This window comes from Rhinoderma darwinii, chromosome 2 (assembly GCF_050947455.1).
Source record: "Rhinoderma darwinii isolate aRhiDar2 chromosome 2, aRhiDar2.hap1, whole genome shotgun sequence".
Lineage (NCBI taxonomy): Eukaryota > Metazoa > Chordata > Amphibia > Anura > Rhinodermatidae > Rhinoderma > Rhinoderma darwinii.
The window spans coordinates 88,154,269-88,181,309 of NC_134688.1; the positions used below are offsets into that span (position 1 = coordinate 88,154,269).

Sequence of the window (27,041 nt, forward strand, 5' to 3'; positions counted from 1 at the left end):
ATTGATATTTCATGAGCAATGCAAGTGTTTACTAAAATAGACATGCCAGGAGAACTCTTGGTGGCAGTAAACACCAGCTCCCCTATTAATACAGGCATTGGACAAATATCCATATTAACATCTACGGTATGGCTTTGATGGGGTAGATCAGCTGCCAAATTCATTGAGTACCATTTACTGTATATTGGAAGAGAAGAATAAAAATCAAGCAGAAAGATCATAGGCTCTGTTCACACATTCTTTGTCATTTCAATTGCTTTCAATGGGCAACAGTAGCATAACTTGAAGCTCCTGGGCCCCAATACAAAATCCATAATGGGGGCCCCAACTATCATATATCCTTCTTCGTACTGGTCTCCTTGTATGGGACAGAAGGACCTTTTGTTGCAACCTCTGCACTATCTACAGGGGGCTGTGTGTGGCAATACCAACAGGTCTACAGGGGACATTGTGGCATTATCTACAGGAAGCAGTGTGTGGAAATATCTACAGGAGCAGTGTTTAGCACTATCTAATGGGGACACTGTGGCACTATCTAAAGGGGGCAGTGTGGGGCACCATCTACAAGGGGCACTGAGTGTGTCACTATCTACGCTGGTTTTTACACTATCAGTAATGGCCAGCACATATCGCTTAGCCCCTTTTTTTTATTAGAGCTGATAATATAAAGGGCCCGGCTGGTGGATACGTGCAAACCAGAGTGTAGCGGGAGTATGGCAAAGATAACTTGGTGTGAAAAGTATGCGTTTGGAAACCCTCATTTAAAAATCCTGTGGTTGCCCCTGGTTGGGGAATACTTGCTAGGTCAGACTAGAATGACGAATCTTTCAGCATAACGGCCGCTCAAGGGTGGTGGGGGAAAACCTAAGTAAAATAGAACGCTGCGTTCCCCAGTGTACACTTTGCTGCCTTTAAGGAGATCGCAGTGGACCATATTCAGGTGAGGAACTCCCCGTGATATACCGAATAGTAAATCTAACGATATTGACTTATTTACCGCCTCCAAGTAGTGTTCTTCATGGTGTGTGGTAATTGTGAGAAATTCAGAGAAATGCCCTGACGTTCTTAGCATATGTGTCATAACTAGTACCGTAATTCGTATTTCTTACTATTTATTACACATATTATCCTTGGCCACTTTTTGTCAAACCTGTATCTTCAGCCCACACTATTGGGCAATTGCAGCACCCGAGTTGCAGGTAAATATAGGTTATATTTATAGATGTGACTTAAATTATAAGACCTTCTTTCAAGTTCTTTTCAGCCTTTGCACAGTTATACATGTTTCTGAGAAAGCGGAGTGACAGCTAATATGGCCGCCACTAAGCTCCCATAGAGGTTCTCACAACGTTTTTCCCAGACCCTAGTGACAAAGTGAGACATCACCTGCCTGTAAACAATCGGGTAACCAGAGATATATACTGGCCACCATAGTAGTTGTAACCCAAAATAGTGCAGACATTTTTTTATTTGTATGAAGACATTTTGCGAAGAAAGCCAAGCACCATTAGCACTGGCGTAGCTATAGGGGTCGCAGCGGTCGCAATTGCGACCGGGCCCCGAAGCCAGGGGGCCCGCGGCCCCCCGCACCACATCAATAAAAAGTTACTATAGTAACTCGGGCCGCGGGCCCCTGTTACTATAGTAACATGCTTTACTTACCTTCCTGGTTCCGGATCGCAGCGGAGGTCCTGACGTCAGGCGCTGTGCGCAGCGCATGACGTCACAGCGCTATGCGCCGTGCACAGCATTGAGACGATAGAACTCCCGCCGCGGCCGAATAGGAAGGTAAGGTTAGCCCTGACTGGCGGGGACCGACTCCCGGGACCCGCCAATCAGCTGTTTTGAAGGGGCCGCAGCACTCGTACGAGAGCTGCTCCCCTTCATTCCTGTCACTTCATTCCGGTCACACTGTGAATCCGTGTCGGCGATTCACAGTGTGAGCGAGTAGTGAAATGAAGGGGAAGCAGCTCTCGTACGAGTGCTGCGGCCCCTTCAAAACAGCTGATTGGCGGGTCCCGGGCGACACATCAGCTATTGATGGCCTATCCTGTGGATAGGCCATCAATGTTTAGGGACTGCACAACCCCTAAGCCTACGATGTATCAGGCTTAGGGGGCCCATGAGACAGGATCACAGATTGTGTGATCCTGTCTGCTGGGCCCTGTATCTAAGCCAATCACATGGTAGGCTTAGATACATGGCCCATGTGTGATCCTGTCTGCTGGGCCCTGTATCTAAGCCAATCACATGGTAGGCTTAGATTCATGGCCCATGTGTGATCTTGTCTGATGGGCCCTGTATATAAGCCTACCACACTGTAGGTTTAGATACAGGGCCCCAGCACACAGTAATCTTATACTGTATAAGATTACTGTCTGCTGGACCCTGTATCTAAGCCTACGTTGTGGTAGGCTTAGATACAGGGTCCCACAGACAGTATCACACATGGGCCCTGTATCTAAGCCTAACACATGTGTTACTAATCATTTTTTGTGTTTTTTCTTACAGGTTCGGTCGTTGGACTACGGCGGATTCCAGGACTACTTCGATGACAGCTTTTTTTTATTATCAATAAAATGGTTAATGAGGGCTGTGGGTTTTTTTTTTATTTCAATAAAATATTTTTTCTATGTCTTTGTGTTTTTTTTTTTAAACTATATTACTACCGCCTTAGTAATGGCCGCCGGCTGATTGACGACGTCCATTGCTAAGGCGGGGCTTAGTGTTAGCCGGTGCAGCGGCTAACACTAACCCCCTTTATTACCCTGGTACCCACCGCCACCAGGGGTGCTGGGAAGAGCCGGGTACGATCCAGTACCTGACCATCTGTAGTGATGGTCGGCCACTGGGGTGGCCGCAGGCTGGTATTATCAGGAGGGGAAAGGCCAAAAACAGTGGCCCTTCCTACCCTGGTGATGCTAGACTGCTGCTGCTTTATTGTATCTGGCTGGTTATGAAAAATGGGGGGGACCCCACGTCATTTAAAAAAAATAAAAAAAAATTGGAAAGAACGATGTGGGTTCCCCCCCAATTTTCATAACCAGCCAGATGCAACACAGCAGCAGCAGGCAGCATTACCATGGTGGGATGGGCCACTGTTTTTGGCCTTCCCCAGCCTAATACTACCAGCCTGCGGCCACCCCGGTGCCTGCCCGTCACTACAGATGGTCGGGTACTGGTTCGTACCCGGCTCTTCCCAGTACCCCTGGTGGCGGTGGGTACCGGGGTAATAATGGGGGTTAGTGTTAGCCTCTGCTCCTGCTAACAAGCCCCGCCTTAGTAATGGAGATTGTCAATCAGCCAGCGGCCATTACTAAGGCGGTGATAATAAAGTTTAAAAAGATACAAGCACATAGAAAAAATATTTTATTGAAATAAAAAAACAACCCTCATTAACCATTTTATTGAGAATAAAAAAAAACGCCGTCATTGAAGTCCAACAACCGAACCTGTAAAAAAACACAAACACACAAAAATAATCAGTAACACATAAAGAAGCAAAATTATTATTCTTACCTGTCCTGGGTCCAGCGCTGGAGCCGCAATGTCAGCGAGCTGGGCCCTGTATCTAATCCAATCATGTGTGATACTGTCTGCTGAGCTGTGTATCTAATCCAATCATGTGTGATACTGTCTGCTGAGCTGTGTATCTAATCCAATCGTGTGATACTGTCTGCTGGGCCCTGTATCTAATCGTATCTTGTGTGATACTGTCTGCTGAGCTGTGTATCTAATCCTATCATGTGTGATACTGTCTGCTGAGCCACTGTATCTAATCCTATCATGTGTGATACTGCCTTCTGAGCCACTGTATCTAATCCTATCATGTGTGGTACTGTCTGCTGAGCCACTGTATCTAATCCTATCATGTGTGATACTGTCTGCTGAGCTGTGTATCTAATCCTATCATGTGTGATACTGTCTGCTCAGCCACTGTATCTAATCCTATCATGTGTGATACTGTCTGCTGGGCCACTGTATCTAATCCTATCATGTGTGATACTGCCTTCTGAGCCACTGTATCTAATCCTATCATGTGTGATACTGTCTGCTGGGCCCTATATCTAATCCTATCCTGTGTGATACTGTCTGCTGAGCCACTGTATCTAATCCTATCCATAGTTTATAGGGTTGTAGTGCTATAGATATGCTATGCTTATACACACACTTTTTTTTGGGCGGACACATATGTATTGGGGCTATTTCCCCTGACATTTTAAGCCCTGAGGGTATGTTCACACGGCAGCGTCCGTTACGGCTGATATTACGGTGCTGTTTTCAGGAGAAAACAGCACCGTAATTTCAGCCGTAATGGCATGTGCAGGCGTCTTTCGCTGCGTCCATTACGGACGTAATTGGAGCTGTTTTTCTATGGAGTCCATGGAAAACGGCTCCATTTACGTCTGAGGAAGTGACAGGCACTTCTTTGACATGGGCGTTTTTTTTACGCGCCGCCTTTTGACAGCGGCGCGTAAAAAAAATGACCGTCGGCACAGAACATCGTAAGACCCATTCAAATGAATGGGCAGATGTTTGGCAACGCTTTTGAGCCGCATTTTCGGACGTAATTCAATGCTAAAACGCCCGAATTACGTCCGTAAATAGGGTGTGTGAACCCAGCCTTAGTGACGCCCCGGCTGCTAGTGCTGCATTGTTGGGTCACTTAGGAGACCCAGCGATGCAGCTGAAAGCTGCGGACCGTCGGCCATGAGAAGTTTGCGGGGGGGGGGGCCCAGTAAGAATTCTTGCATCGGGGCCCATGAGCCTTTAGCTACGCCCCTGACCATTAGCCACACCCACCAGATAAGCCCTGCCCTATAAACCTCACCTACCAATGATGTGCCCCAATCCGTCTCCCTAACCAAAGTGTCCCTGGAAAATATTTCAAATGTTGGCAACTATGCTATAGTTAATGTAGTCAGCTGTGCTATTCTACCCTTAAAAAAAATGGAAACTTTATGGACCCATTATAAGTCAATGCTTCTGCTACAAACTGATATGGCAATCAGAAGCCATGATGCCAGTGTAAACAGTCTAACATAGCCAATCTATTTTTGCCTCTTGACATTTCTTCATAAACATTAGTGGATCATATGCCCCCAGTTTCCCTCCCTCTATATTCTGGGGCTACAAATTACAGTTATGTCCGATCCTTTGTTTCTCCTATAGACAAGTATTGCCAGAGGAACATGGCAACCTCTCATATTCCTCAGCCCACTGAAATAACAATCAAGATTGGCTAAGCCATATTTGGGTGAATCACATGGCGTCGCTGTCAACCTTATGATTTTTCGGCCCACAACTATCTTGGCCAGCTTTAAAGAGGCTTTGTCACCACATTATAAGTGTCCTATCTCCTACATAATGATCGGTGTTGTAATGTACATTACAGCAGTGGTTTTTATTTCGAAAAACTATAATTTTTTAGCAAGTTATGAGCAATTTTAGATTTATGCTAATTTGTTTCTTAATAGACAACTGGGTGTGTTTTTACCTTTTGACCAAGTGGGCGTTGTAAAGAGAAGTGTATGACGCTGACCAATCAGTGACCAATCAGCGTCATACACTTCTCTCCATTCATGTCCATTTGTACTCAGCACAGCGTGATCTGGTGAGATCACGCTGTGCTGTCACATACTCCCACATTAACTTTACTGAAGTGTCTTGACAATGAATAGACATCACCTCTAGCCACGACGCGATGTCTATTCACAATTCCAACACTTTTGTGTGGGACTTAATCACTGCACAGCGTTCTGTAACTCACACTTTGAATGAGATTTATCAACCTGCTGCAAAGGAAATGTAGAGCAGTCCCTAATAGCAACCAATCAGATTGCTTCTTCCATTTTTAAAAGGTCTTCTGAAAATTTAGATATGAACTGGTTGCTGTGAGCAACACCTCCACTTTCCTGTGCTCCAATTTTGATAAATGTCCCCTAATATGTTAATAGTACAACTTACCGTGCTGAATCTGGGAAAGAGACCCAAGGCAGGCTGTTGTTCTACAGGAAACGAGAGGAAAGGTTTGATGTCCAGATGACGCTGTACCATGGCATGAGGCGGACGAAGCAGGGTGGAGAGGCCACCGCCTCTGTTAATGCTCCCTGAAGAGACAATAGGAACAGTGTTTAATAAAGCAAAAGATATACACATGCATCTTATTTCATTGTTTCTTTGGATTTTCAAGACCTTTGTTTTCAGTGAATAGAAATATTCTTGCTTACATCCAGAAGTAGAAAATGTCTTAACGTAATACTTCTCACAGCTGAGATCTTGATAACATTGCATCTAGGTAATTCTCTATGAACTAAACACCCTGTACTATGCTCTACACTGCATGTACTGTAATTCAATATATTTTATGTACACCCGCAATGTTACCTGTGGCCACTAGATGCCACTATATGGGCAAAGTCTATAAAAATAGAAAAACAGGAAGTAGTGTGGCTGAGACCACATGGGATGCCTGGGGAGTCTGTGTATCCTGCATCACAGACTGCAGTTTGCAGGAGGCCCTAGGCAGCTAGCTCGGATGGTACCACAACCCTTGCCTACCTTCCCCTGCTCTAACTTACTTTTGGGTGCAAACAAGAATTTTCCTATTCACTGATGGCAATCTGAGATCTTAGAAATGATCAGGAATTAACACACAAAGTAAATAAGAAAGTTCCCTAGCTTTTATTATACAATGGGCCACAATAATTGATAAGAATTGAATTCCACCAAAGAAAATGATTTTTTATTATTCTTCGTCATCATTAAACTTGGGAATGTTAACTATAGTGTTAATATTTATACCAACTGTAAATAGTTTTATTATTTTAATAGATAACATTAAAGGGGTTTTCTGAGAGGAAAGAAGTAACAGGAAAGCCTCAGGGGGACACATTTGACCCATAAGTATCTGCACAAATCTTTCTTCTTGAGTTATCTTTAAGATTTCCTTCTCGCTTTCCGCACTACAGCCTTTATCTCACGCAGTCATCTCATTTCCTTGCACTAATGATGCTTATCTAGATTCTAGCCGGTATTTCAGGACCAATCACTGCACCTAGGACATTCGATCACTTGTAAGAATAGAAGGAAACCTGGTTCTGCTTCCAGTGTCACCGAAAAAACAACTTTAGACTTAGACAATCAGCAAAAGTAATTACTTCAATCTCCCCAATGTCCTAGATTCAGACCCTGTTAGTAAAGTGTTTGGAGAAGGTGCTGCAGAATATTGACATTTTATATGAGACTTCAGTGCATTCAGTTCATTTTGCAAAGTGGATGTCAATGTGGTTCTTGCAAAGCGAACATGTTTTCCACTCCCGCTCGCTGTGTCTCAGAATCAGGTTGTTATTATCCTACTGGGGGGAATCTGATAATTATCCTGCCATTTATATGGCTTACAAAAGAACCATTCGATGCTATGCTGCGCCCAGAGCTTTTTAAAGTTCACAGGATTTTAGGGTATATGCAGCAGAGACAGCGGAGATTTTCCAAGCTCAGAACGTATCATTGAATGTATGTAAAATTGGATCTCATTAAGATGAATCACAATCTGCGACAACACCAGACTGCAGGAGAGGCCGCCAAAATGACGGAAGCAGATCTCACCGAGTTTTACATTTTCTCTTGAAAGTTGTAAAGCTGGAAATTATTTCTGACAAATATAGATGAAATGTATGGATTTCATGAAGGCTGTGGCTAATACCAACCACTCCCCACAGGCAAGGTTAAAAATGCACAGCATCAGTGGTCACCATAATATTTCCAGGTAATCGCAAACTTTTGGGCTTAATAAGACACCCCGAGCAAATATGACATATTGTGTTATGCCTAGTGCATGCCAAAAAGATTCAACCAGAGAATCCTTGTGTCAAGCCCCGCCCCCTCAGGTCCTAAACTAGACATAACATAGTGTATCAGTGTTCCTTTAAGCTGGCTGTAGCCATACTGATAATTTATCTTGGGTGCCTATGGTGTAAAAATGTTTGACTTCAATTGATGGCTGTAAAATGTGTTGACCAACTTAGGCTTCGTTCACATATCCGTCCGGGCTCTATTCTGACGTTACGTCTGAGCTTTCCGTCAGAATGGATCCCTGACTGAAACAAATAGAAACCACAGGTTTCCGTTTGCATCACCATTGATTTCAATGGTGACGGATCCGGTGCCTATGGTTTCCGTTTGTCTCCATTGTGCAGGGGTTCCGTCGTTTGGACGGAATCAATAACGTAGTCGACTATTTATTTATAGATAATTCTGTAGAGTTAAAAGTCTAAGAATTATCTATATATTAATACCTAATATCTTCCTCAGCCAGGACAAAGATATATGTATGGATTTTTTTTTATTTTTATGGTGGCTTCTTTAGGGCTAGAAATTTTGGAGACATATGTAACTGGCAGTGTTAAGGGACAGCCATTATCCCCAATCCCATGTATTCAACACCATTGGCCTGTAATAGATTTTAGATACATTTTCAACAGTATTTTTCTTTTTAATGTGATCCTCAGCAAAAAACAGACAGAAACACGTATTTTGACACATAGATGAGTCACTAGTAATAAGCATGTAGCTTCAGACAACACATATCATGATGATCACTAGATTCACATCATACACCCCCTCACACCAGGTGCAGGGAAAATAAGCTGTATAGACAATCAAAGCTCTACATAAGACTTTTATAGTATAAACCTCTCTACTAACAAAACATATTGTTTTTATAATGTACTGTATAATAATAAAAAAAATGTAATGTTACAATCTGGTTGTCAGTATTAATTAACTTGTTCAAAGTCAATAAACATAAAAAAAGAGAGAGCATTTTTATGTAGAAGAAAAACAAATCTATACATACTGGTTTTACAAAAGGTGTTGTAATGCGATTAACAGTGCAATACTGTGTGTTGAACATAAGAGGGAGCCAGAGAGTTATAGAACTTCTAAGCATCATGCACACTGATTACGTTAGCTACGTCTCTGCAGCTTTTGTTAGGCACAATAGTTGCACAATTTTCACTTTTGCTCTCAGATGTCTGTCAATTAACAAGAAATGGGAAGTTAGACCCCGCATTTTATTTTTTTAAATTTCCATAAGGGCAGATACACACGAACGTTGCGTTTTTGCGTGCGCAAACAACGCTGCGTTTTGCGCACGCCAAAACCATTTGACAGCTGCGTGTGTCATCCGTGTCTGATGCGCGGCTGCGTGATTTTCGCGCAGCCGCCATCATAGAGATGAGGCTAGTCGAGCTAACTCTTTCAGCACCCTCGACAGTGAATGCCGAACACAATATCGAAAAACCTGTTGAAAAAAAAGAAAAAGTTCGTACTTACCGAGAACTTCCCGGCCGTTGCCTTGGTGACGCGTCCTTGGTGACGCGTCCTTGGTGACGCGCCTCTCGACATCGGGCCCCACCTCCCTGGATGACGCGCCAGTCCATGTGACCGCTGCAGCCTGTGCTTGGCCTGTGATTGGCTGGAGCTGTCACTTGGACTGAATTGTCATCCCGGGAGGTCAGACTGGAGGAAGACGCCGGGAGTTATCGGTAAGTCAGAACTTCGTTTTTTTTTCTACAGGTTCATGTATATTGGGATCGGAAGTCACTGTCCATGGTGCTGAAACAGTTTAACTCTTTCAGCACCATGGACAGTGACTATCTCCTGACGTCGCGTACCGATAATTTTTTTGCCGGGTTCGGTTCGCTTGTCCGGCTTCGCTCATCGCAAAGACACTCCGTTTGGATGTTCGGAAACAGAAAAGCACGTGGTGCTTTTCTGTTTACATTCATCCTTTTGACAGCTGGTGCGCTGTTTCAGTCAGTTCGCACGGAAGTGCTTCCGTGCGACCTGCGTGGTTTTCACGCACCCATTGACTTCAATGGGTGCGTGATGCGCGAAATACGCAGAGTTATTGAACCTGTCGCACTTTTTGCGCAGCAGACAAACGCTGCGCAAAAAGCACGGACTGTCTGTACTGCCCCATAGACTTGTATTGGTCCATGCGTGCCGCGTGAAAACCACGCGGCCCGCATGGACCGAATACACGCTCGTGTGAATCCCCCCTTAGGGCGATAAGAGCAGGACAACATTGTACTGAAAGCGCCAAAGCATTAATCATACAGTAAGATTCTTATACCATTATATGCAGAGTCTTGGCTCTACATATATTTAGCCTTACCGCAACATCTGACCAACTACCTGAGGCAGATCTTATTTATTTCATGTACGCTTAGGGCTTATTCACACGAACGTATAATACGTCCGTGTTACGCTCGTAGAAATTACGCGCGTCGCACCGACCTATGTTAGTGAATGGGGCCGTTCAGACTGTCAGTGAATATCACACAGCGTATGTCCGCTGCGTGAAACGCACGACATGTCCTATATCTGGCCGTGTTTCACGCTGCACTCACACATTGAAGTCAATGGGTGCGTGCAAATTGCGCTCGGCACACGGAAGCACTTCCGGGTGCCGCACGTGATTCTCGCAACAGCAGTAAAATTAATGAATGAAAACAGAAAAGCACCACATGCTTTTCTGTTTGCAAACATAAGAACAGAGTGTCATAATGATGGCGGCTGGGCAAAAATCATGCAGCCGCACACCATATGCTGATGACACAGACTTTTTGCACGCGCAAAACGCAGCGTTTTTTTGCGCGCGCAAAACGGACACGTCCGTGTGAATAAGGCCTTAGTATTTTTCCTTTCCCCACTTTCTATGCATGAATGGTTTTTTTCCCTGTTTCTGAGTATGATCATATAAATGAGTTGCTAATTTTTCATGCCCCACTTTTCACTTGGGTTGAATCTACTACATATCTGATAAATCCTTCTAAATCAATTTTATGCTCTGATTTTATACTAAAGTGTTCAAGTAGTCTACATACATTTTACATTTACAGTCTACATTTTCCATTTTTTAATTTTTGGGTGATATGTTCTTTTTGAGTCACTAGTGACAGTCTCTCTTTTGGCATTTAAAAGAACGCACCTTCTCCTTTATTTCAGATTGAACAAAAATACATTTTAATTGACTTAACTTTAAGAAATTTATTTTATTAGACTGTTTTTTAGTTATATCTGTTTCTTAGAAAGCTGGATGACAACCAATATCACCACCTTTACAATTGGCAGAGGGATTGACAGACTAGTGGGTGGAAAATCTCCCAAGTGATGCAGTGATATCTGTTGCCGTCTTAAATCTCCTGTTTAAGACTGCATGGAGAGGAGTAGCGCTTAAAACCTTAAAAACCCATTTCCATATACCCATTTCTATGAATCCTGTGAATATAGGGTGATCCCTTCTCTCTCTCTCTCTCTCTCTCTCTCTCTCTCTCTCTATCTCTCTCTCTGGATGTGGACACTGTGTAATGCTTATTTTCAAATGTGGTGGCGCTGCAGAAAAATGAAACACTTACTGCCAGGTTTCCACACAGATAACAGTTGATCGCTGGGTATCCCAACAAGGGATACTTTGTAATCTTATTGTCAAGGGAGTCTTCTAACAAGTAGGGTTTGTCAAAGCAAGATCCCCTTAAACAGATCAGAAAGGATTCCCCAGGACCAGAACACAAACTCAACAACCACAAAGATAAAGGAAAATGCAGCCCAAAGAGAGAATCTTTTAAAAACCTAAAGTCCTAGCTACATCTTGTGAGACTCTCCTATGGGTTAAGCACATCCATTATATCTCAGTTGTCTACCTTATAACCCAGACAACACGTATCTTCTTTAAAAGTGAAACTAGATATATTCAACCTGGCTCCACTAAAAATAGGGATCATTGATCCTTAAATGACCACTTGACAGCTAATAGTAATCTACACAGAACAACCAATGACCTCTATTGTGGTACCTGGTGCACAGAGCATATAGTTCATTAAGACGGCAGAAATTACATGTTTCCAATTATAAAACTATCAGAGACTATGTCTTATAAAAACGAAATATGTTCTCTCCATCTTTGTCTTATTTAAAGCCCCAAAGTTTACAAGCTGTCACTGCAGTAAACTCTAAGAACGTCACTTCAAAGGGACAGGCTCAGTGGACCATAGTTTTCTTCTCCGACCGTCACTATGTCATCTTGTTATGGTATGAGCAATGTGATGGGCAATGCCCCTAACTGCGTGAATCACAGTGCCACTTTAACACTCCGCACACCACTTTGTGTTGATTGAACTTCTGACAGTGTCTGGTTTGATTTTTTTTTTTCTTCATTTTTTTAGAGCCTCTGTTCAGATTTAGGTCAAGTATTGTTAATGGATTAAACAGCAGCTTTGGCTGCTTTGTATAAAACAGATTTGGGTCATAAGAATTAACATTGCCACAAGTATTTAAACTAGAGAATAATTCCAGGTTATTAATTATGCATTTACCATTTGGCCCCAGTCCTACTGGAGCGCCAACAGTCTACAGTAACAAAATGTAGCGTCTTATCTAGAGATGACCACATTTCCCAAAATTAATTTCAGGTCCTATTTGATCGAACCGGCTATACGATTCAATTCGGTCCAAATAAATTTGTTGCAAATCAAGGGTGCACCATTCGCCCTGAAAATTAGTGTCTGATTCTCTGATGTCTTCTAGGACTGTATTCAAAGGGGAGGACAAAAAACACGGCGCCACATGGTGGAGATCACACGGTGTAAAATAAGAGCAAAAGAGGTGATGTTGATTCACCTATTCCAGTTGTGCAACAGCAGGCACAACACTGGTAGAAGCAATAGATATGTGATGGAGCTGCAGCTGGGTTCAGGAGCCAGTCCACTAGAAAGGGAACCGCTAATACTAAGAGATAATTATGTAAGCGAAAAAAGAAAGAACCACGGTATAGCGCTGCTACCATCAAGAAGAGACGGTGAAGTAATGTTATAAGATCCGTTTATTAATCTAGGCTACGCGTTTCAACGCCGTACGGGCGTCTTCATACAGGACTGTATTCAAGCTAATTCTAACCCCTTTCAAGCTCTTAGCACCAAGCCAGAACTAGTAATATGACAGCAATATATATGGATAGCGGGAGGGATAACCGCAGTGTATTTTGGAAAGTCTGTCAGCAAAGGATTAAGGGGGAGCCTGCTCCAGGTCATTTGACCCTTTTTCTAACGGCACCTTGTTGCTGCTATTCGCGTGACGCAAACCCCAAAAGTTTTGAAATTTGCTAAATCTGAAACTTTTAAGAAATTCGTACCGAAGTCTCTATGTATTGTTTTGTCTAGACATGTAAGATGGTTGTTTAGCTTTGGTTCCCTCCATGTCAATCCCAAGGAGAATGTATACCCCTGGACAAAAAGCACGTTTAGTTAAAGGGAATGTGTTGCTAGCAAAAAATGCATTTTTTTTTTTTAGTTAAACAATTAGTGTGTAGGTGATTAAACATTGTTCTAATTTTTTTTATTTTTTTCACGAGTCAGGAAATATTATAAATTAGATTCTAATTTATAATATTTCCCAGCACTGGTCACTACATGGAGCAATTCCCAAAATTGCAGCATTGCATGTGGTAAAGCAACCACATTGCTTTATGCTGCAAAATTGGGAAAAAATCCCTCGCTCTAGTGAGCTCTCAGCATCCCCCCCTCCTTTATCCTGGCTAGTGCCGGGATAAACGAGGGGTTTGAACGGTCTAACCTCCTACACTGTGTGTCGCCATTTTTTGAGCTAACACACAGTGTAGAAGGTTTGCATACAGTAGTAAACACACACTAAAACACGAACATACATAGAAATCACTTACCTGCTCCTGCCGCCGCCACTCCCTCCGGTCCGTCTGCTCCGTCTGCTGCCGCTGCTCCAAGTGCACAAGTCCGGAAGCCGCGACTGGAAGTAGTAATCTTACTGTCCGGCCGCGACTTCCGGTCTACAGGAAAATGGCGCCGGACGGCGCTCAGTTCAACTTGGACTGTGTGGGAGCGGCGCATGCGCCGTTCCCACACAGACGGCGTACACCATAGTGGATGGAACGGGCCCCGTTCGCATTCACTATGGGACTGTAGCTGCCGTATTCCATGTCTGTATGTGTCGTTAATCGACACATACAGAAATGGAAAAAAAATGGTAGCCCCCATAGGGAAGAAAAAGTAAAAAAATAAAAAAAAGTAACACACAAACACACAAATAAATACAAAAGTTTTTTTATAAAACACTAACCTCAAACTGATATAAAAAAAAAATTTTGGCCGACACTATTCCTTTAAGGGGGGATTCACACGAGCGTGTATTCGGTCCGTGCGGGCCGCGTGGTTTTCACGCGGCACGCATGGACCAATACAAGTCTATGGGGCAGTACAGACAGTCCGTGCTTTTTGCGCAGCGTTTGTCTGCTTCGCAAAAAGCGCGACAGGTTCAATAACTCTGCGTATTTCGCGCATCACGCACCCATTGAAGTCAATGGGTGCGTGAAAATCACGCGCACCACACGGAAGCACTTCCGTGGGACGAGCGTGATTCGCGCAACAGCAGTGAAAAGGATGAATGAAAACAGAAAAGCACCACGTGCTTTTCTGTTTCCGAACATCCAAACGGAGAGTCTTTGCGATGAGCGAAGCCGGACAAGCGTACCGAACTTCACCGGGTTCGGCCAAACTCGTTTTGGCCGAACCCGGCAAAAAAATTATCGGTACGCGACGTCAGGAGATAGTCACTGTCCATGGTGCTGAAAGAGTTAAACTGTTTCAGCACCATGGACCGTGACTTCCGATCCCAATATACATGAACCTGTAGAAAAAAAAACGAAGTTCTGACTTACCGCTAACTCCCGGCGTCTTCCTCCAGTCTGACCTCCCGGGATGACAATTAAGTCCAAGTGACAGCTCCAGCCAATCACAGGCTGCAGCGGTCACATGGACTGGCGCGTCATCCAGGGAGGTGGGGCCCGATGTCAAGAGAGGCGCGTCACCAAGGACGCGTCACCAAGGACGCGTCACCAAGGCAACGGCCGGGAAGTTCTCGGTAAGTACGAACTTTTTCTTTTTTTTCTACAGGTTTTGCGATATTGTGTTCGGCATTCACTGTCGAGGGTGCTGAAAGAGTTAGCTCTTTCAGCACCTTGGACAGTGACGGCCGTCGACTAGCCTCATCTCTATGATGGCAGCCGCGCATCAGACACGGATGTCACACGCAGCTGTCAAATGGTTTTTGTGCGCGCAAAACGCTGCGTTGTTTGCGCGCGCAAAAACGCAACGCTCGTGTGAATCTGCCCTAAGAGCTAAGGGCTCTTTTACACTGGCCAATTATCGGGCAAACAAGCATTCAAAGAACATGTAAACAGGGCAGCGATCAGCAGATGAACGAGTAAACCCTCGTTCATCAGCTGATTGCATCGTTTTAAATGTGCAAAATATTATCGTTGTCGTGTAAACAGGGAGATACGCTGCCGACATCATACAAATGGATGGGGATGAGCGATGGGAGTAACGAGCGTTCATCCCCATACTTGCTCCTTGCGAAATGAGCAAACGAGTGCCGATCAACGAGTGGTCTCGTTGATCGGCGCTCGTTGCAATGGCTAAAATTGAGCGGTGTAAAAGTACCTCAAGTCAATCCTTTGGCACTATCTTTCACTCATGTGACACAACCTTTAGACAATGCTGTTGCCTTCCTCTCCACAGGTTCCACTGAATAATTTTGTTAGGGCCTGACTGGTAGTAAAAAATGATGTCCAACCACACTGAGGAGGTTCATTACAGCAAAGTCCATTATCCAGGACCTTTCCCTAGCATGCAGGACTGGAGGAGCTGGTCCTGTCCTGTACTGATAAGAAGGCACCTGAGCGGCAAAATAACTGCAATGGGAGAGTTGGTTTGTTTACTAGAGATTTCCTTTAAGCTGCATAAGGACAATAGATTATCAAAAACTGCCAGGTGACCTTTATGGAATTGAGCTACCTTTACGATAGATAGATAGATAGATAGATAGATAGATAGATAGATAGATAGATAGATAGATAGATAGATAGATAGATAGATAGATAGATAGATAGATAGATAGATAGATAGATAGATAGATATAAATCCCTAGTATTGTAGTTTTCTATAGAAAATACATTTAACTTGCACAACTAGGATTTTGCTTGCTAAAATTCATAATGAATGAGATAGAAAAATTCTGCATGTTCTGACAGGAGCTTATGGGTGGATCTGTGTCCTGAAATAAATGCAGGTTACTTGCGAGGCAGAAGTAACTATCAGGTCGCAGAGCAAAACTTGGAATGGGGCCCATTGCACCAAGAACAGGTGAGTTCAGGAAACGGTTATTATTTACGCCTGTATCTATCTCTCTCTTTCTTTGCCTCTGAACGCTCTACATTCTACTGTATTTTGCCTCCTCCTCTTGCACATCCATTATCTCTATCCCCTTCCATTATCCACATTGATTATTGACTGCCCCTCACCCTAACCATATGTGAAGCTAGGACTATTTCGCAGCTATAGGCCGGGGATACTCTTAGACCTTTTTTTAAGCGCTATATAATGATTTTAACTATTGAGCTACGCTGCATCATAAATGACCTAATCTCAATATTTTGCACTTAAATAGTAAAGTTTAGGTAAAGCGTGAACTAATAATAAGATGTGCAACTACCATAAAAATCAGAGGTGAAGAAAGACACTAGATAGATAGACAGACAGACAGACAGACAGACAGACAGACAGACAGACAGACAGACAGACAGACAGATAGATAGATAGATAGATAGATAGATAGATAGATAGATAGATAGATAGATAGATAGATAGACCGATAGATAGACCGATAGATAGATAGATAGATAGATAGATAGATAGATAGATAGATAGATAGATAGATAGATAGATAGACAGACAGACAGAGACAGACAGACAGACAGATAGATAGATAGATAGATAGATAGAATTCACTAGATCATGGATGGAGATTAAAAAAGGTCAGAAAAACGAAAAATTAACATAAAATAAACTTTTATAAAATGTCATAATCACCAGGTACGTTCTAATGTACGGACTATTATGTTCTTTATAAACACTAAACAACTGTCACGCAGAACTGAAATTGTTGTAATGTGAGAAGCTTTAATGGTGAAATCTACACCTTCATCAGTTCCTCAGTTTACATGTCACTAGGTATCAACATAATGTGATATGCGCTGTGTCTGGAGAAGCCTAAATCGAGGCGGTTTTGATTGTTTGTTGCTATGTAATTATTATTTCAAGTGTCTATTTAGTACATACTGTATAATATCAAATCACCATATCAAAAATTGTTTTGACAGCCTAAAATGCTCTACACCCAATAATGTTTTGTAAGTTACATGGCGGGTTATAACCCTTTTGAGTGTAACCTATGTCTAAAAGCTTTTTGCATTGACTTTCACCTTTTACACCTCAAACTGCAGACTAGTCCAATTCAATATGATCTTAACTTATAGATCCACATACTATAGGTACTACTGGGAAATGGAAATGAATACATTCTGTGAACGCTTCCATTCCCAGTTCTCAGAGTTGGCTCCAATCTTGGCATGTTTTATACCTGACCAGTAATGACATGCCTCGCTTTCATAAGATACTTATAAAACTCAACACTACCTTGCTAAATAAGTGTGTTATCTTTCCCATGACCTACATATACCAATTTGGAGAGGTGCCTAAAGTATATGGGAACAAAAGTTAGTACTGGCATATAAAGAAAAACAGTTCGTATAAGAATAATGAGATATACCCCCATTTTTGTAGGGTCCTCAGTGTGTAGCAGCCCTTCCCTAGAAATCAAACACTGATATATCCAATCACTAGGGGTGCAGCCAGTCGTCCCACAGTAGCTATATTTTGTGTTGGAGACTCCCAGCTCAGTCTTATAACATGTGGTCTGTGAAACCTAGTTTTTTTTCCATTATACATTGGCTGAGGGCATCGTCCTTGTACATTAGTGCTTCAATTATAAAGGACGCTTTAGATAAACTTCCTCTTACCAATTACAGACTAAGTATATGATATAACCCAAAACTAATTAAGAGCTGGACATGTGTCTTATGGCTAAACATAACAGATTTTGACAAATGGTATTTTGCCATCAGATAATAACTGCCTTGGAAGCCAGCCATAGTGACTGCGAATTTTGCTGCAGAGGTTGTGAGTAACTATGAAGAACAATTCAATATATTTCATTATGTGGTTTAACCTTGGGTAAGGCTGGTGGTTCAGGAAAGTATGATGATCTTGTAAAACAAAGACAAATTTTGGAACACTGACATAAAAATCAAGAACATAAGGGACAATAATAGATGTGTATATGACATGGCCACTTATAGGAGCCTCACAAGGATACTGATCAAGCAAAAATATAAGGAGACAACAGGGCATATTTATCAATGTAAGAATGATGTCCATGCTAAACTCCATATTCATCAGGCAACTCATTATATTTCTTGACGCCTGCAATATTTTGGTATTTGTTTGAAAAAGTAGTTGTGGCTTTTAAGTTGCACTTGGCATGACTGATTTCCACATATTTTTTTGCCACTATTGCAGAAAGAAAAATGTCTGTGATCTACACTAAGTACAATCAGGCATTGTTCTGTAGCTGCACGATATTCTTAGCATACTATAGCTGCACTATATTCTTAGCATACTGTAGCTGCACTATATTCTTAGTATACGGTAGCTGCACTATATTCTTAGTATACTGTAGCTGCACTATATTCTTAGTATACGGTAGCTGCACTATATTCTTAGCATACTGTAGCTGCACTATATTCTTAGCATACCGTAGCTGCACTATATTCTTAGTATACGGTAGCTGCACTATATTCTTAGTATACTGCAGCTGCACTATATTCTTAGTATACGGTAGGTGTACTATATTCTTAGCATACTGTAGCTGCACTATATTCTTAGCATACTGTAGCTGCACTATATTCTTAGTATACGGTAGCTGCACTATATTCTTAGTATACTGCAGCTGCACTATATTCTTAGTATACGGTAGGTGTACTATATTCTTAGCATACTGTAGCTGCACTATATTCTTAGCATATTTTAGCTGCACTATATTATTAGCATACTGTAGCTGCACTATATTCTTAGTATACTGTAGCTGCACTATATTCTTAGCATATTGTAGCTGCACTATATTATTAGCATACTGTAGCTGCACTATATTCTTAGCATACTGTAGCTGCACTATATTCTTAGCATACTGTAGCTGCACTATATTATTAGCATACTGTAGCTGCACTATATTCTTAGCATACTGTAGCTGCACTATATTCCAAGCATACTAAGCAGTAACCACCTATAATTCAAGAGGATCATTCCTTGTACTATAGCCTGAAATGTACTTTACCTTTAAAACTTTCTCTGTCATGTTATACCAGTCTCATACCAGTCCGAGATAGTATAGTTTAGATGACATAAACTTTAAAAACTTAATTTAAACAATAGGTCAGTTTCTGAGGACACATTCCCTTCAAGGAGATATTCTACTATGAGCTTACAGTTGTAATTCTAGCTACAAACTTTGGTCAACGGCTAAACAATCAAAAATAAAGCTATTTTCTTTTCTCCTTATAAGTAATATCATTCATTAAAAATATACATACTAAAAACTAATGAAGCAAAAAGAAGGCACATTCCCAGCTTGGGTTGAGAACATTTTACCCATGCAATAGATTGTCTTAAAATTCGGACTTCCTATGACAGGATAACATCAGCATAGTAAAAGTGTGTAATAATCATTTGCTATAAAATGAGCACCAGGGACATCTACAATATAAACTACTTCATTATAAATTGTCATTCCTATAATCGATGTGTCCATATCCAATACTATACCGTCGATATTAAAGGAGTGGCAAAGTGCGGAAGATCCCGCATATACCTTGCAGTAGTGTTAAGGTAGACTGGCCGTCATCTAGACAGTTAACAGACTGAATATATTACAGTCCATATATTGAATACATAAAAACCAACGCCTCAGTAAATGGCATATAGATGAGATTACTTTTCTCCTAGAGCCTTTTCTTCTTGCTTCTTTAATGTTGTGCACAAGATAACACTGGTAACTAGGCCACTTTATGTGAGAGCCTATTTGATGTGATATTGTTTTGAATATTAAAGTGTCTTGCTTTTTCCATTTTTCTGCTTAGCCTAATCCCTTTTCTCTAGTTATTTAGTTCATAATGATAAGATTAAAGAAAAATTACTATGCTGGTGTTTTAGACAGAGGCCCCCGCCATCTACGGGCCCCCAACACCACACCCTCTACATACATAGCTTGAGCAATCTAAAGCTATTCCAGTAACTTGTAGTTAGGCCCTGCTGTGTCAATCGTTAATGTGTCAAGTCATATAATGACTTAAGAGCCCCTGAATTGATATATGGGCCTATGTATACGGCCTTATTAGGGGCCGTTTACAAATGTCCGTTGCTCCAGTCAGTTTTCGTCCGGCATGTTGCAGAACAGCCGGAGGGAAACTGATGCTAGAACGGATCCCATAGCTTTCAGTTGTGGCTCCGTACGGCGCTGGACCTGTGCAGGAGTCAGATACAAAAATGTTACCAGCAGCAGGTCCAGGGCTGTATCCTATCTATTTTAACTGTGTCCGGATGAACGCGGGTGCTGCCGCATCCAACCTTCCGGGAGCACCCGGCAGGAAGGCGGTCGGGTGTATGTACCGCTGAGTTGAAACCAATTCTGAAGCAGGGAACCATCAGCTCCCTGCTTTAGAATTAGTTCAGAGCTGAGGAGCAGAGGGAGCTCCTCTGCTCACCGAGGAATCCCCTTGGCACAGCGCTACTTTAAACGCTGTGCTCGGGGAAGCCCTTGACATCTCCATCCATATATGGACAGTGATGTCAGTGGCTACTGATTGAGCGGAATCCCCATTGCCGATGATCTGGCCGGGGATTCCGCTCCTAGAGTAAACTCCTGAGGTTACTGTCCATATATGGACATTGACGTCAGGGGCTCCTCCTATAGTGGAATCCCGGCCAGAGTCGGCAATGGGGATTCCGCTCAAGGAGTAGCCACTGACGATACTGTCCATACATGGACAGTGGCATCAGGGAGTCCTCCTTGAGGAAATCCCCGGCTACAGCATTAGCAATGCTAGGGCTGGGGATTCCGTTCAAGGAGTAACCCCTAACATCACTGTCCATATATGGACAGTAATGAGAATGTGAGCAGAACAAAAGAAGCCTCCAGGGCCCAGATGGGTGCCGACTTCCAGGGATCTGACTTTTAAATCCTGCAATGTCCAAACAAGAAGTAGAAAAGAGAGGCATCACTCCAAATAGATGTCGTCAGAAAAGTGGATTTATTCTCCCATCAATGCAGTAAACAGTGCAACGTTTCAGCTGCTCAATGCAGCCTACTTGACAAAGGCTGCATTGAGTAGCTGAAACGTTGCACTGTTTACTGCACTGATGGGAGAATAAATCCACTTTTCTGGCGACATCTATTTGGAGTGCTGCCTCTTTTTTCTACTGCTTGTTTGGACATATATGGACAGTGGTGTCAGGGGGTCCTCCTTGAGGGAATCCCCGGCCACAGCGTTGGCAGCGCTGTGGCCGGGGATTCCATTCAAGGAGTAACCACTGACGTCACTGTCCATATATTGACAGTGACGTCAGGGGCTCTTCCTGGAGGGAATCCCCAGCCGCTACATCGGCAATGCTCAACGGAACGACAACGATGATGTGAACAGGCCCTTACCTGATGTGAACAGGCCCTTACCTGCAAGTGACTCTTACCACTTGCCTGTCAGGTGCTGCCAGAAGGTGGATGCGGCAGCACCCGGCATTCCGATGGCTACAATAGGATAGGACCTTCCTAGGAGTCGGACCCAGAAACGCTGCAGGTAACGGCCTGTTCACATCAGCATTGCCCTTCCGTTGAGGATTGCCGACGCTGTACCTGGGGATTCCCTCCATGAGGAGCCCCTGACGCCACTGTCAATATATGGACAGTGACGTCAGTGGTTACTCCCTGAACAGAATCCCCGGCCACAGCGTTGCAAAAGCTGTGGCTGGGGATTCCCTCAAGGACGACGCCCTGATGCCACTGTCCATATATGGATAGGGATGTCAGGGGTTACTCCCTGAACGGAATCCCCAGCCACAGCATTGCTAACGCTGTGGCCGGGGATTTCCTCAAGGAGGACCCCCTGATGCCACTGTCCATATATGGACAGTGTCGTCAGTGGCGACTCCTTGAGCGGAATCTCCGTTGCTAGCTCTGGCCAGGGATTCCACTCCAGGAGGAGTCCCTGACGTCAATGTCCATTTATGGACTGTGACCTCAGGGGTTTTCCTCTAGGAGCGGAATCCCCAGCCTGATTATTGGCAATGGAGATTCCGCTCAGCCAGTAGCCACTGACGTCACTGTCCATATATGGACAGTGATGTCAAGGGCTGCTCCGAGCACAGTGCTTAAAGTAGCTCTGTGCCCAGGGATTCCTCGGTGAGCTGAGGAGCTCCCTCTGCTCCTCCGCTGTTAACTAATCCTGAAGCAGAGACCTGATGGTTCCCTGCTTCGGTATTAGTTCTACTGTTGACAGCGGGACATACCCGGAATCCGGGACTGTCCCGCTGAATCTGGGATGGTTGGGAGGTAGTCAGGGGCTCCGCTTGGAGCGGAATCCCCGGCGATGCTATGACCGAGGATTCCGCTCCCAGGTCACATCCAGTTGCCTGTCAGTTGCTGCCGGAATGTGGATGCAGCAGCACCCGGCGTTCAGACAGCTACAATGTACTAAAATAGGATACGGCACCGGACCTTCCTAGGAGCCGGACCCAGAAACGCTGCAGGTAAGGGCCTCTTCACATTAGCGTTGCCCTTCCGTTGAGGGGTTCCGTCTGAGGTTTCTGTCGGGTAACCTGTAAGGGTGCACCCGTACTTACCTCTCCCCGGGGGCCAACGCAGGGACACGGGTTTGTCGGGCGGCTCGGGAGTTCGGCTCCGGAGCGGATGAGCGTCTTGGGCGTCATGGCGACGGCCGCGCTGCCGACAGCCATGACGCATGCGCCCAGCTGTGAAGCAGGGCGAAGTCCCGTGATGCCGGGACTTGGGGCAGAGGAGGAGAACCGGATGAGGAGGGAGGTCAGAAGAGGTGGGCGGAAGTGAGAGAGCGCGGCTGGAGAGGAGAGTGGAGGAAGGAGCAGAGGGAACAAGAGAGAGAGAACGCTAAAGGGGGAAAGTAAGGGCAGGTGACCGACCCCAGCAGAACGACCAGAGAGGAACCTCCAGCGTGGTTACAGGAGGCTGAGGCACATAGGGCTGCCGGATCAGTGACAGCAAGGAAGGGAATCAGTGTGCCAGCAGCAGAGGACCGACAGGAGGAACGTGTCTCCCTGCAGTGGAGAGAGAGAAGCAGGGGGTGCGCCCAAACATTGGACTGACCGAATCAGGAGCGGATTGGAGTATCAGCATCCGCTACAGGTACCGGCCACACCCCGTAGCCCCTAACCAGGACCCTCAGACCTTCCCAGGGAGAATACCAGTACCCGCATTACAGTCCGCCCCTCCAAGAGAAGTATGACCCTCGTTTATCCGGGTCACAGAGTACATGAAAGATTAGCCTTACAATCCGCAGATGATTTAGCCTGAATTAGGCCTAGTACAGGCTAGCTACCTCATTAACCGTGCCAGTTTCCCTGCGTGTCTTCCACCGTGTAAAAACTGTAATATTTGCATGGAACTGTTGTTGATGAATCACTGCCTGTAATACTTGCATGGAACGGTTGTTGATGAATCTTGTTGGATCAGGAGCAGACGGAAGGAACGGTCGGGTTGACGGGACTTTATTGGACTATTAGCTGGACTTTGTGTAAACCTTAGCGTCAACCCGCCGGTTCAGTTGCGTCCTAGGGGGTCCACCGCTTGGACCGCCGACTGAGGAGAGAGAGGGTTTGTCGCGAAAGGTAGCGGATAGCTCAGCAAGGACCCGTGATGGTGCCAGTAGGTATGAGTAGTTCACTGATTCCCACGACGCGACCCATGGGCCGGGAGTGTGACTCTTACCCTAGGGTAGGCTGTCAGTAGTGGGTAGCTCCCACCGTGACTGACGGCGGCGTGACCGTAGCCAAGCCTGGCAACGTGGGGTCAGGCACAACCTCTCTCCGGGGGACTTCCAGCGGGATCGAAGTCCTCAACCTCAGGATTCCTGTCTGCTCCATAGAAGAGAATTTCCTGTTACCTGTTCATTGCAGTAAAGAAGTTGAACAAAAGAAGTTGTGTCTCTTGCCTTGCGTACCGACAGTGGTAGTTCCCCCTACAAACCCCTCAACAGAAAGGCAAATGGAAACCTTAGCTTCTGTTTGCATCACCATTGCAACGACTGCGCTATTGATTCCGTCAAAACAACGGAACCTGTTCACAATGGTGACAAACCGAAACCATTAGCAAGTTTTCAGTCACCATTGAAATCAATAGTGATGCAAACGGAAGCTAAGGTTTCCGTTTGCCTTTCCGTTGAGGGGTTAACCTGACGGAAACCTCTGACGGAACCCCTCAACGGAAGGGCAACGCTGATGTGAACAGGGCCTAACTTTTTTGAATCCGGCTCCCAGGGAGGTCCGGCGCTGTACGGCACAACAACTGAATGTCTCCCGTGCTCGAACACATCCCGTAGAAAACTATGGGATTTATTCTAGCATCAGTTTGCCTCCGGCTGTTCTGCAACACGCCGGGGGTAAACTGAAGCGGACAGCGGACATATGTGAACGGCCCCTAAGACTTCAACGTTGATTGTCTAAATGCTCAATCTCATACAGAAACCAGTTCCTAAAATAGAAGTGTATCAGGTAATTTTACAATTCTTTTATTTATTAATATACTGTAGGTTTAACAAAAATCTAGTAAATGTACTGTAGTAACTTCCCATACCCTGTAGGGGTCACTGTTGCAGTTATCAATTATATACTGCAACATTCATTTTGTAGAAAATACTTCAGGTACAGTGAAGGAAATAAGTATTTGATCCCTTGCTGATTTTGTAAGTTTGCCCACTGTCAAAGACATGAACAGTCTAGAATTTTTAGGCTAGGTTAATTTTACCAGTGAGAGATAGATTATATAAAAAGAAAAAAAAAGAAAATCACATAGTCAAAATTATATATATTTATATGCATTGTGCACAGAGAAATAAGTATTTGATCCCTTTGGCAAACAAGACTTAATACTTGGTGGCAAAACCCTTGTTGGCAAGCACAGCAGTCAGACATTTTTTGTAGTTGATGATGAGGTTTGCACACGTTAGATGGAATTTTGGCCCACTCCTCTTTGCAGATCATCTGTAAATCATTAAGATTTCGAGGCTGACGCTTTGGCAACTCGGATCTTCAGCTCCCTCCATAAGTTTTCGATGGGATTAAGGTCTGGAGACTGGCTAGGCCACTCCATGACCTTAATGTGCTTCTTTTTGAGCCACTCCTTTGTTGCCTTGGCTGTCTGTTTCGGGTCATTGTTGTGCTGGAAGACCCAGCCACGAGCCATTTTTAATGTCCTGGTGGAGGGAAGGAGGTTGTCACTCAGGATTTGATGGTACATGGCTCCATCCATTATCCCATTGATGCGGTAAAGTAGTCCTGTGCCCTTAGCATAGAAACACCCCCAAAACATGTTTCCACCTCCATGCTTGACAGTGGGGACGGTGTTCTTTGGGTCATAGGCAGCATTTCTCTTCCTCCAAACACGGCGAGTTGAGTTAATGCCAAAGTGCTCAATTTTAGTCTCATCTGACCACAGCACCTTCTCCCAATCACTCTCAGAATCATCCAGATGTTAATTTGCAAACTTCAGATGGGCCTGTACATGTGCCTTCTTGAGCAGGGGGACCTTGCGGGCATTGCAGGATTTTAATCCATTACGGCATAATTTGTTACCAATGGTTTTCTTGGTGACTGTGGTCCCAGCTGCCTTGAGATCATTAACAAGTTCCCCCCGTGTAGTTTTCGGCTGAGCTCTCACCTTCCTCAGGATCAAGGATACCCCACGAGGTGAGATTTTGCATGGAGCCCCAGATCGATGTTGATTGACAGTCATTTTGTATGTCTTCCATTTTCTTACTATTGCACCAACAGTTGTCTCCTTCTCACCCAGCGTCTTACTTATGGTTTTGTAGCCCATTCCAGCCTTGTGCAGGTCTATGGTCTTGTCCCTGACATCCTTAGAAAGCTCTTTGGTCTTGCCCATGTTGTAGAGGTTAGAGTCAGACTGATTAATTGAGTCTGTGGACAGGAGTCTTTTATACAGGTGACCATGTAAGACAGCTGTCTTTAATGCAGGCACCAAGTTGATTTGGGGCGTGTAACTGGTCTGGAGGAGGCTGAACTCTTAATGGTTGGTAGGGGATCAAATACTTATTTCTCTGTGCACAATGCAAATAAATATATATAATTTTGACAATGTGATTTTCTTTTTTTTTTAATATATATAATCTATCTCTCACTGGTAAAATTAACCTAGCCTAAAAATTCTAGACTGTTCATGTCTTTGACAGTGGGCAAACTTACAAAATCAGCAAGGGATCAAATACTTATTTCCTTCACTGTAGGTATAAATGAATATAACAAAACTTAGTATTACTTTGTACATTTTCACATTTCAGATATATGAACAACGCATATAACAACAGATACAATGTGGGGAAGTTTTGTGTCTAGGAGTTGACTTTGGCGCCTGTGAATATTGCGCCAAATTCACTAAATTGTATAGTGTATAGTGAATTTGGCACATCTTGTTAAAAGCACAAAAACAAAAACTGTCTGACTTTCCAGTCAGATTTCTGAAGAGGGCACCAGGAGCCCAGGAAAGCTGGGTGTCTTGACTATGAATGTTGGGTTACCCAGCTTTTATAAAGGACTCAGACTTATGTTGGCGGGAGGGAAGAGAAAGGCGACTGTAGGAGACAGGAGCCCAGGAAGCTTTTTGGGAGCTCACACACACTTTCGGTGGCGGTAAGAGCAAAAATGCGGCTGCAGGAGTTTAATAATCTGCAGCCGAGAGCACTACAGGAAGGCCGGGAGCTGCGGTGAAGTGTCCAGGGAAAAGGGGAATTC

At 44.0% G+C, this 27,041-nt stretch overlaps 1 protein-coding gene across 2 annotated transcripts in view; it reads right to left on the bottom strand.

Moving 5' to 3' along the window:
- ZNF385A (zinc finger protein 385A) overlaps positions 1-27,041 on the bottom strand; it is a 211,098-nt gene that overhangs the window by 89,464 nt on the left and 94,593 nt on the right. For both annotated transcript variants that reach the window (XM_075851880.1, XM_075851881.1), the window contains one exon: positions 5,968-6,110. In XM_075851880.1, the coding sequence (XP_075707995.1) occupies positions 5,968-6,110 (143 nt within the window). The remainder of the gene's footprint in view (positions 1-5,967; positions 6,111-27,041) is intronic.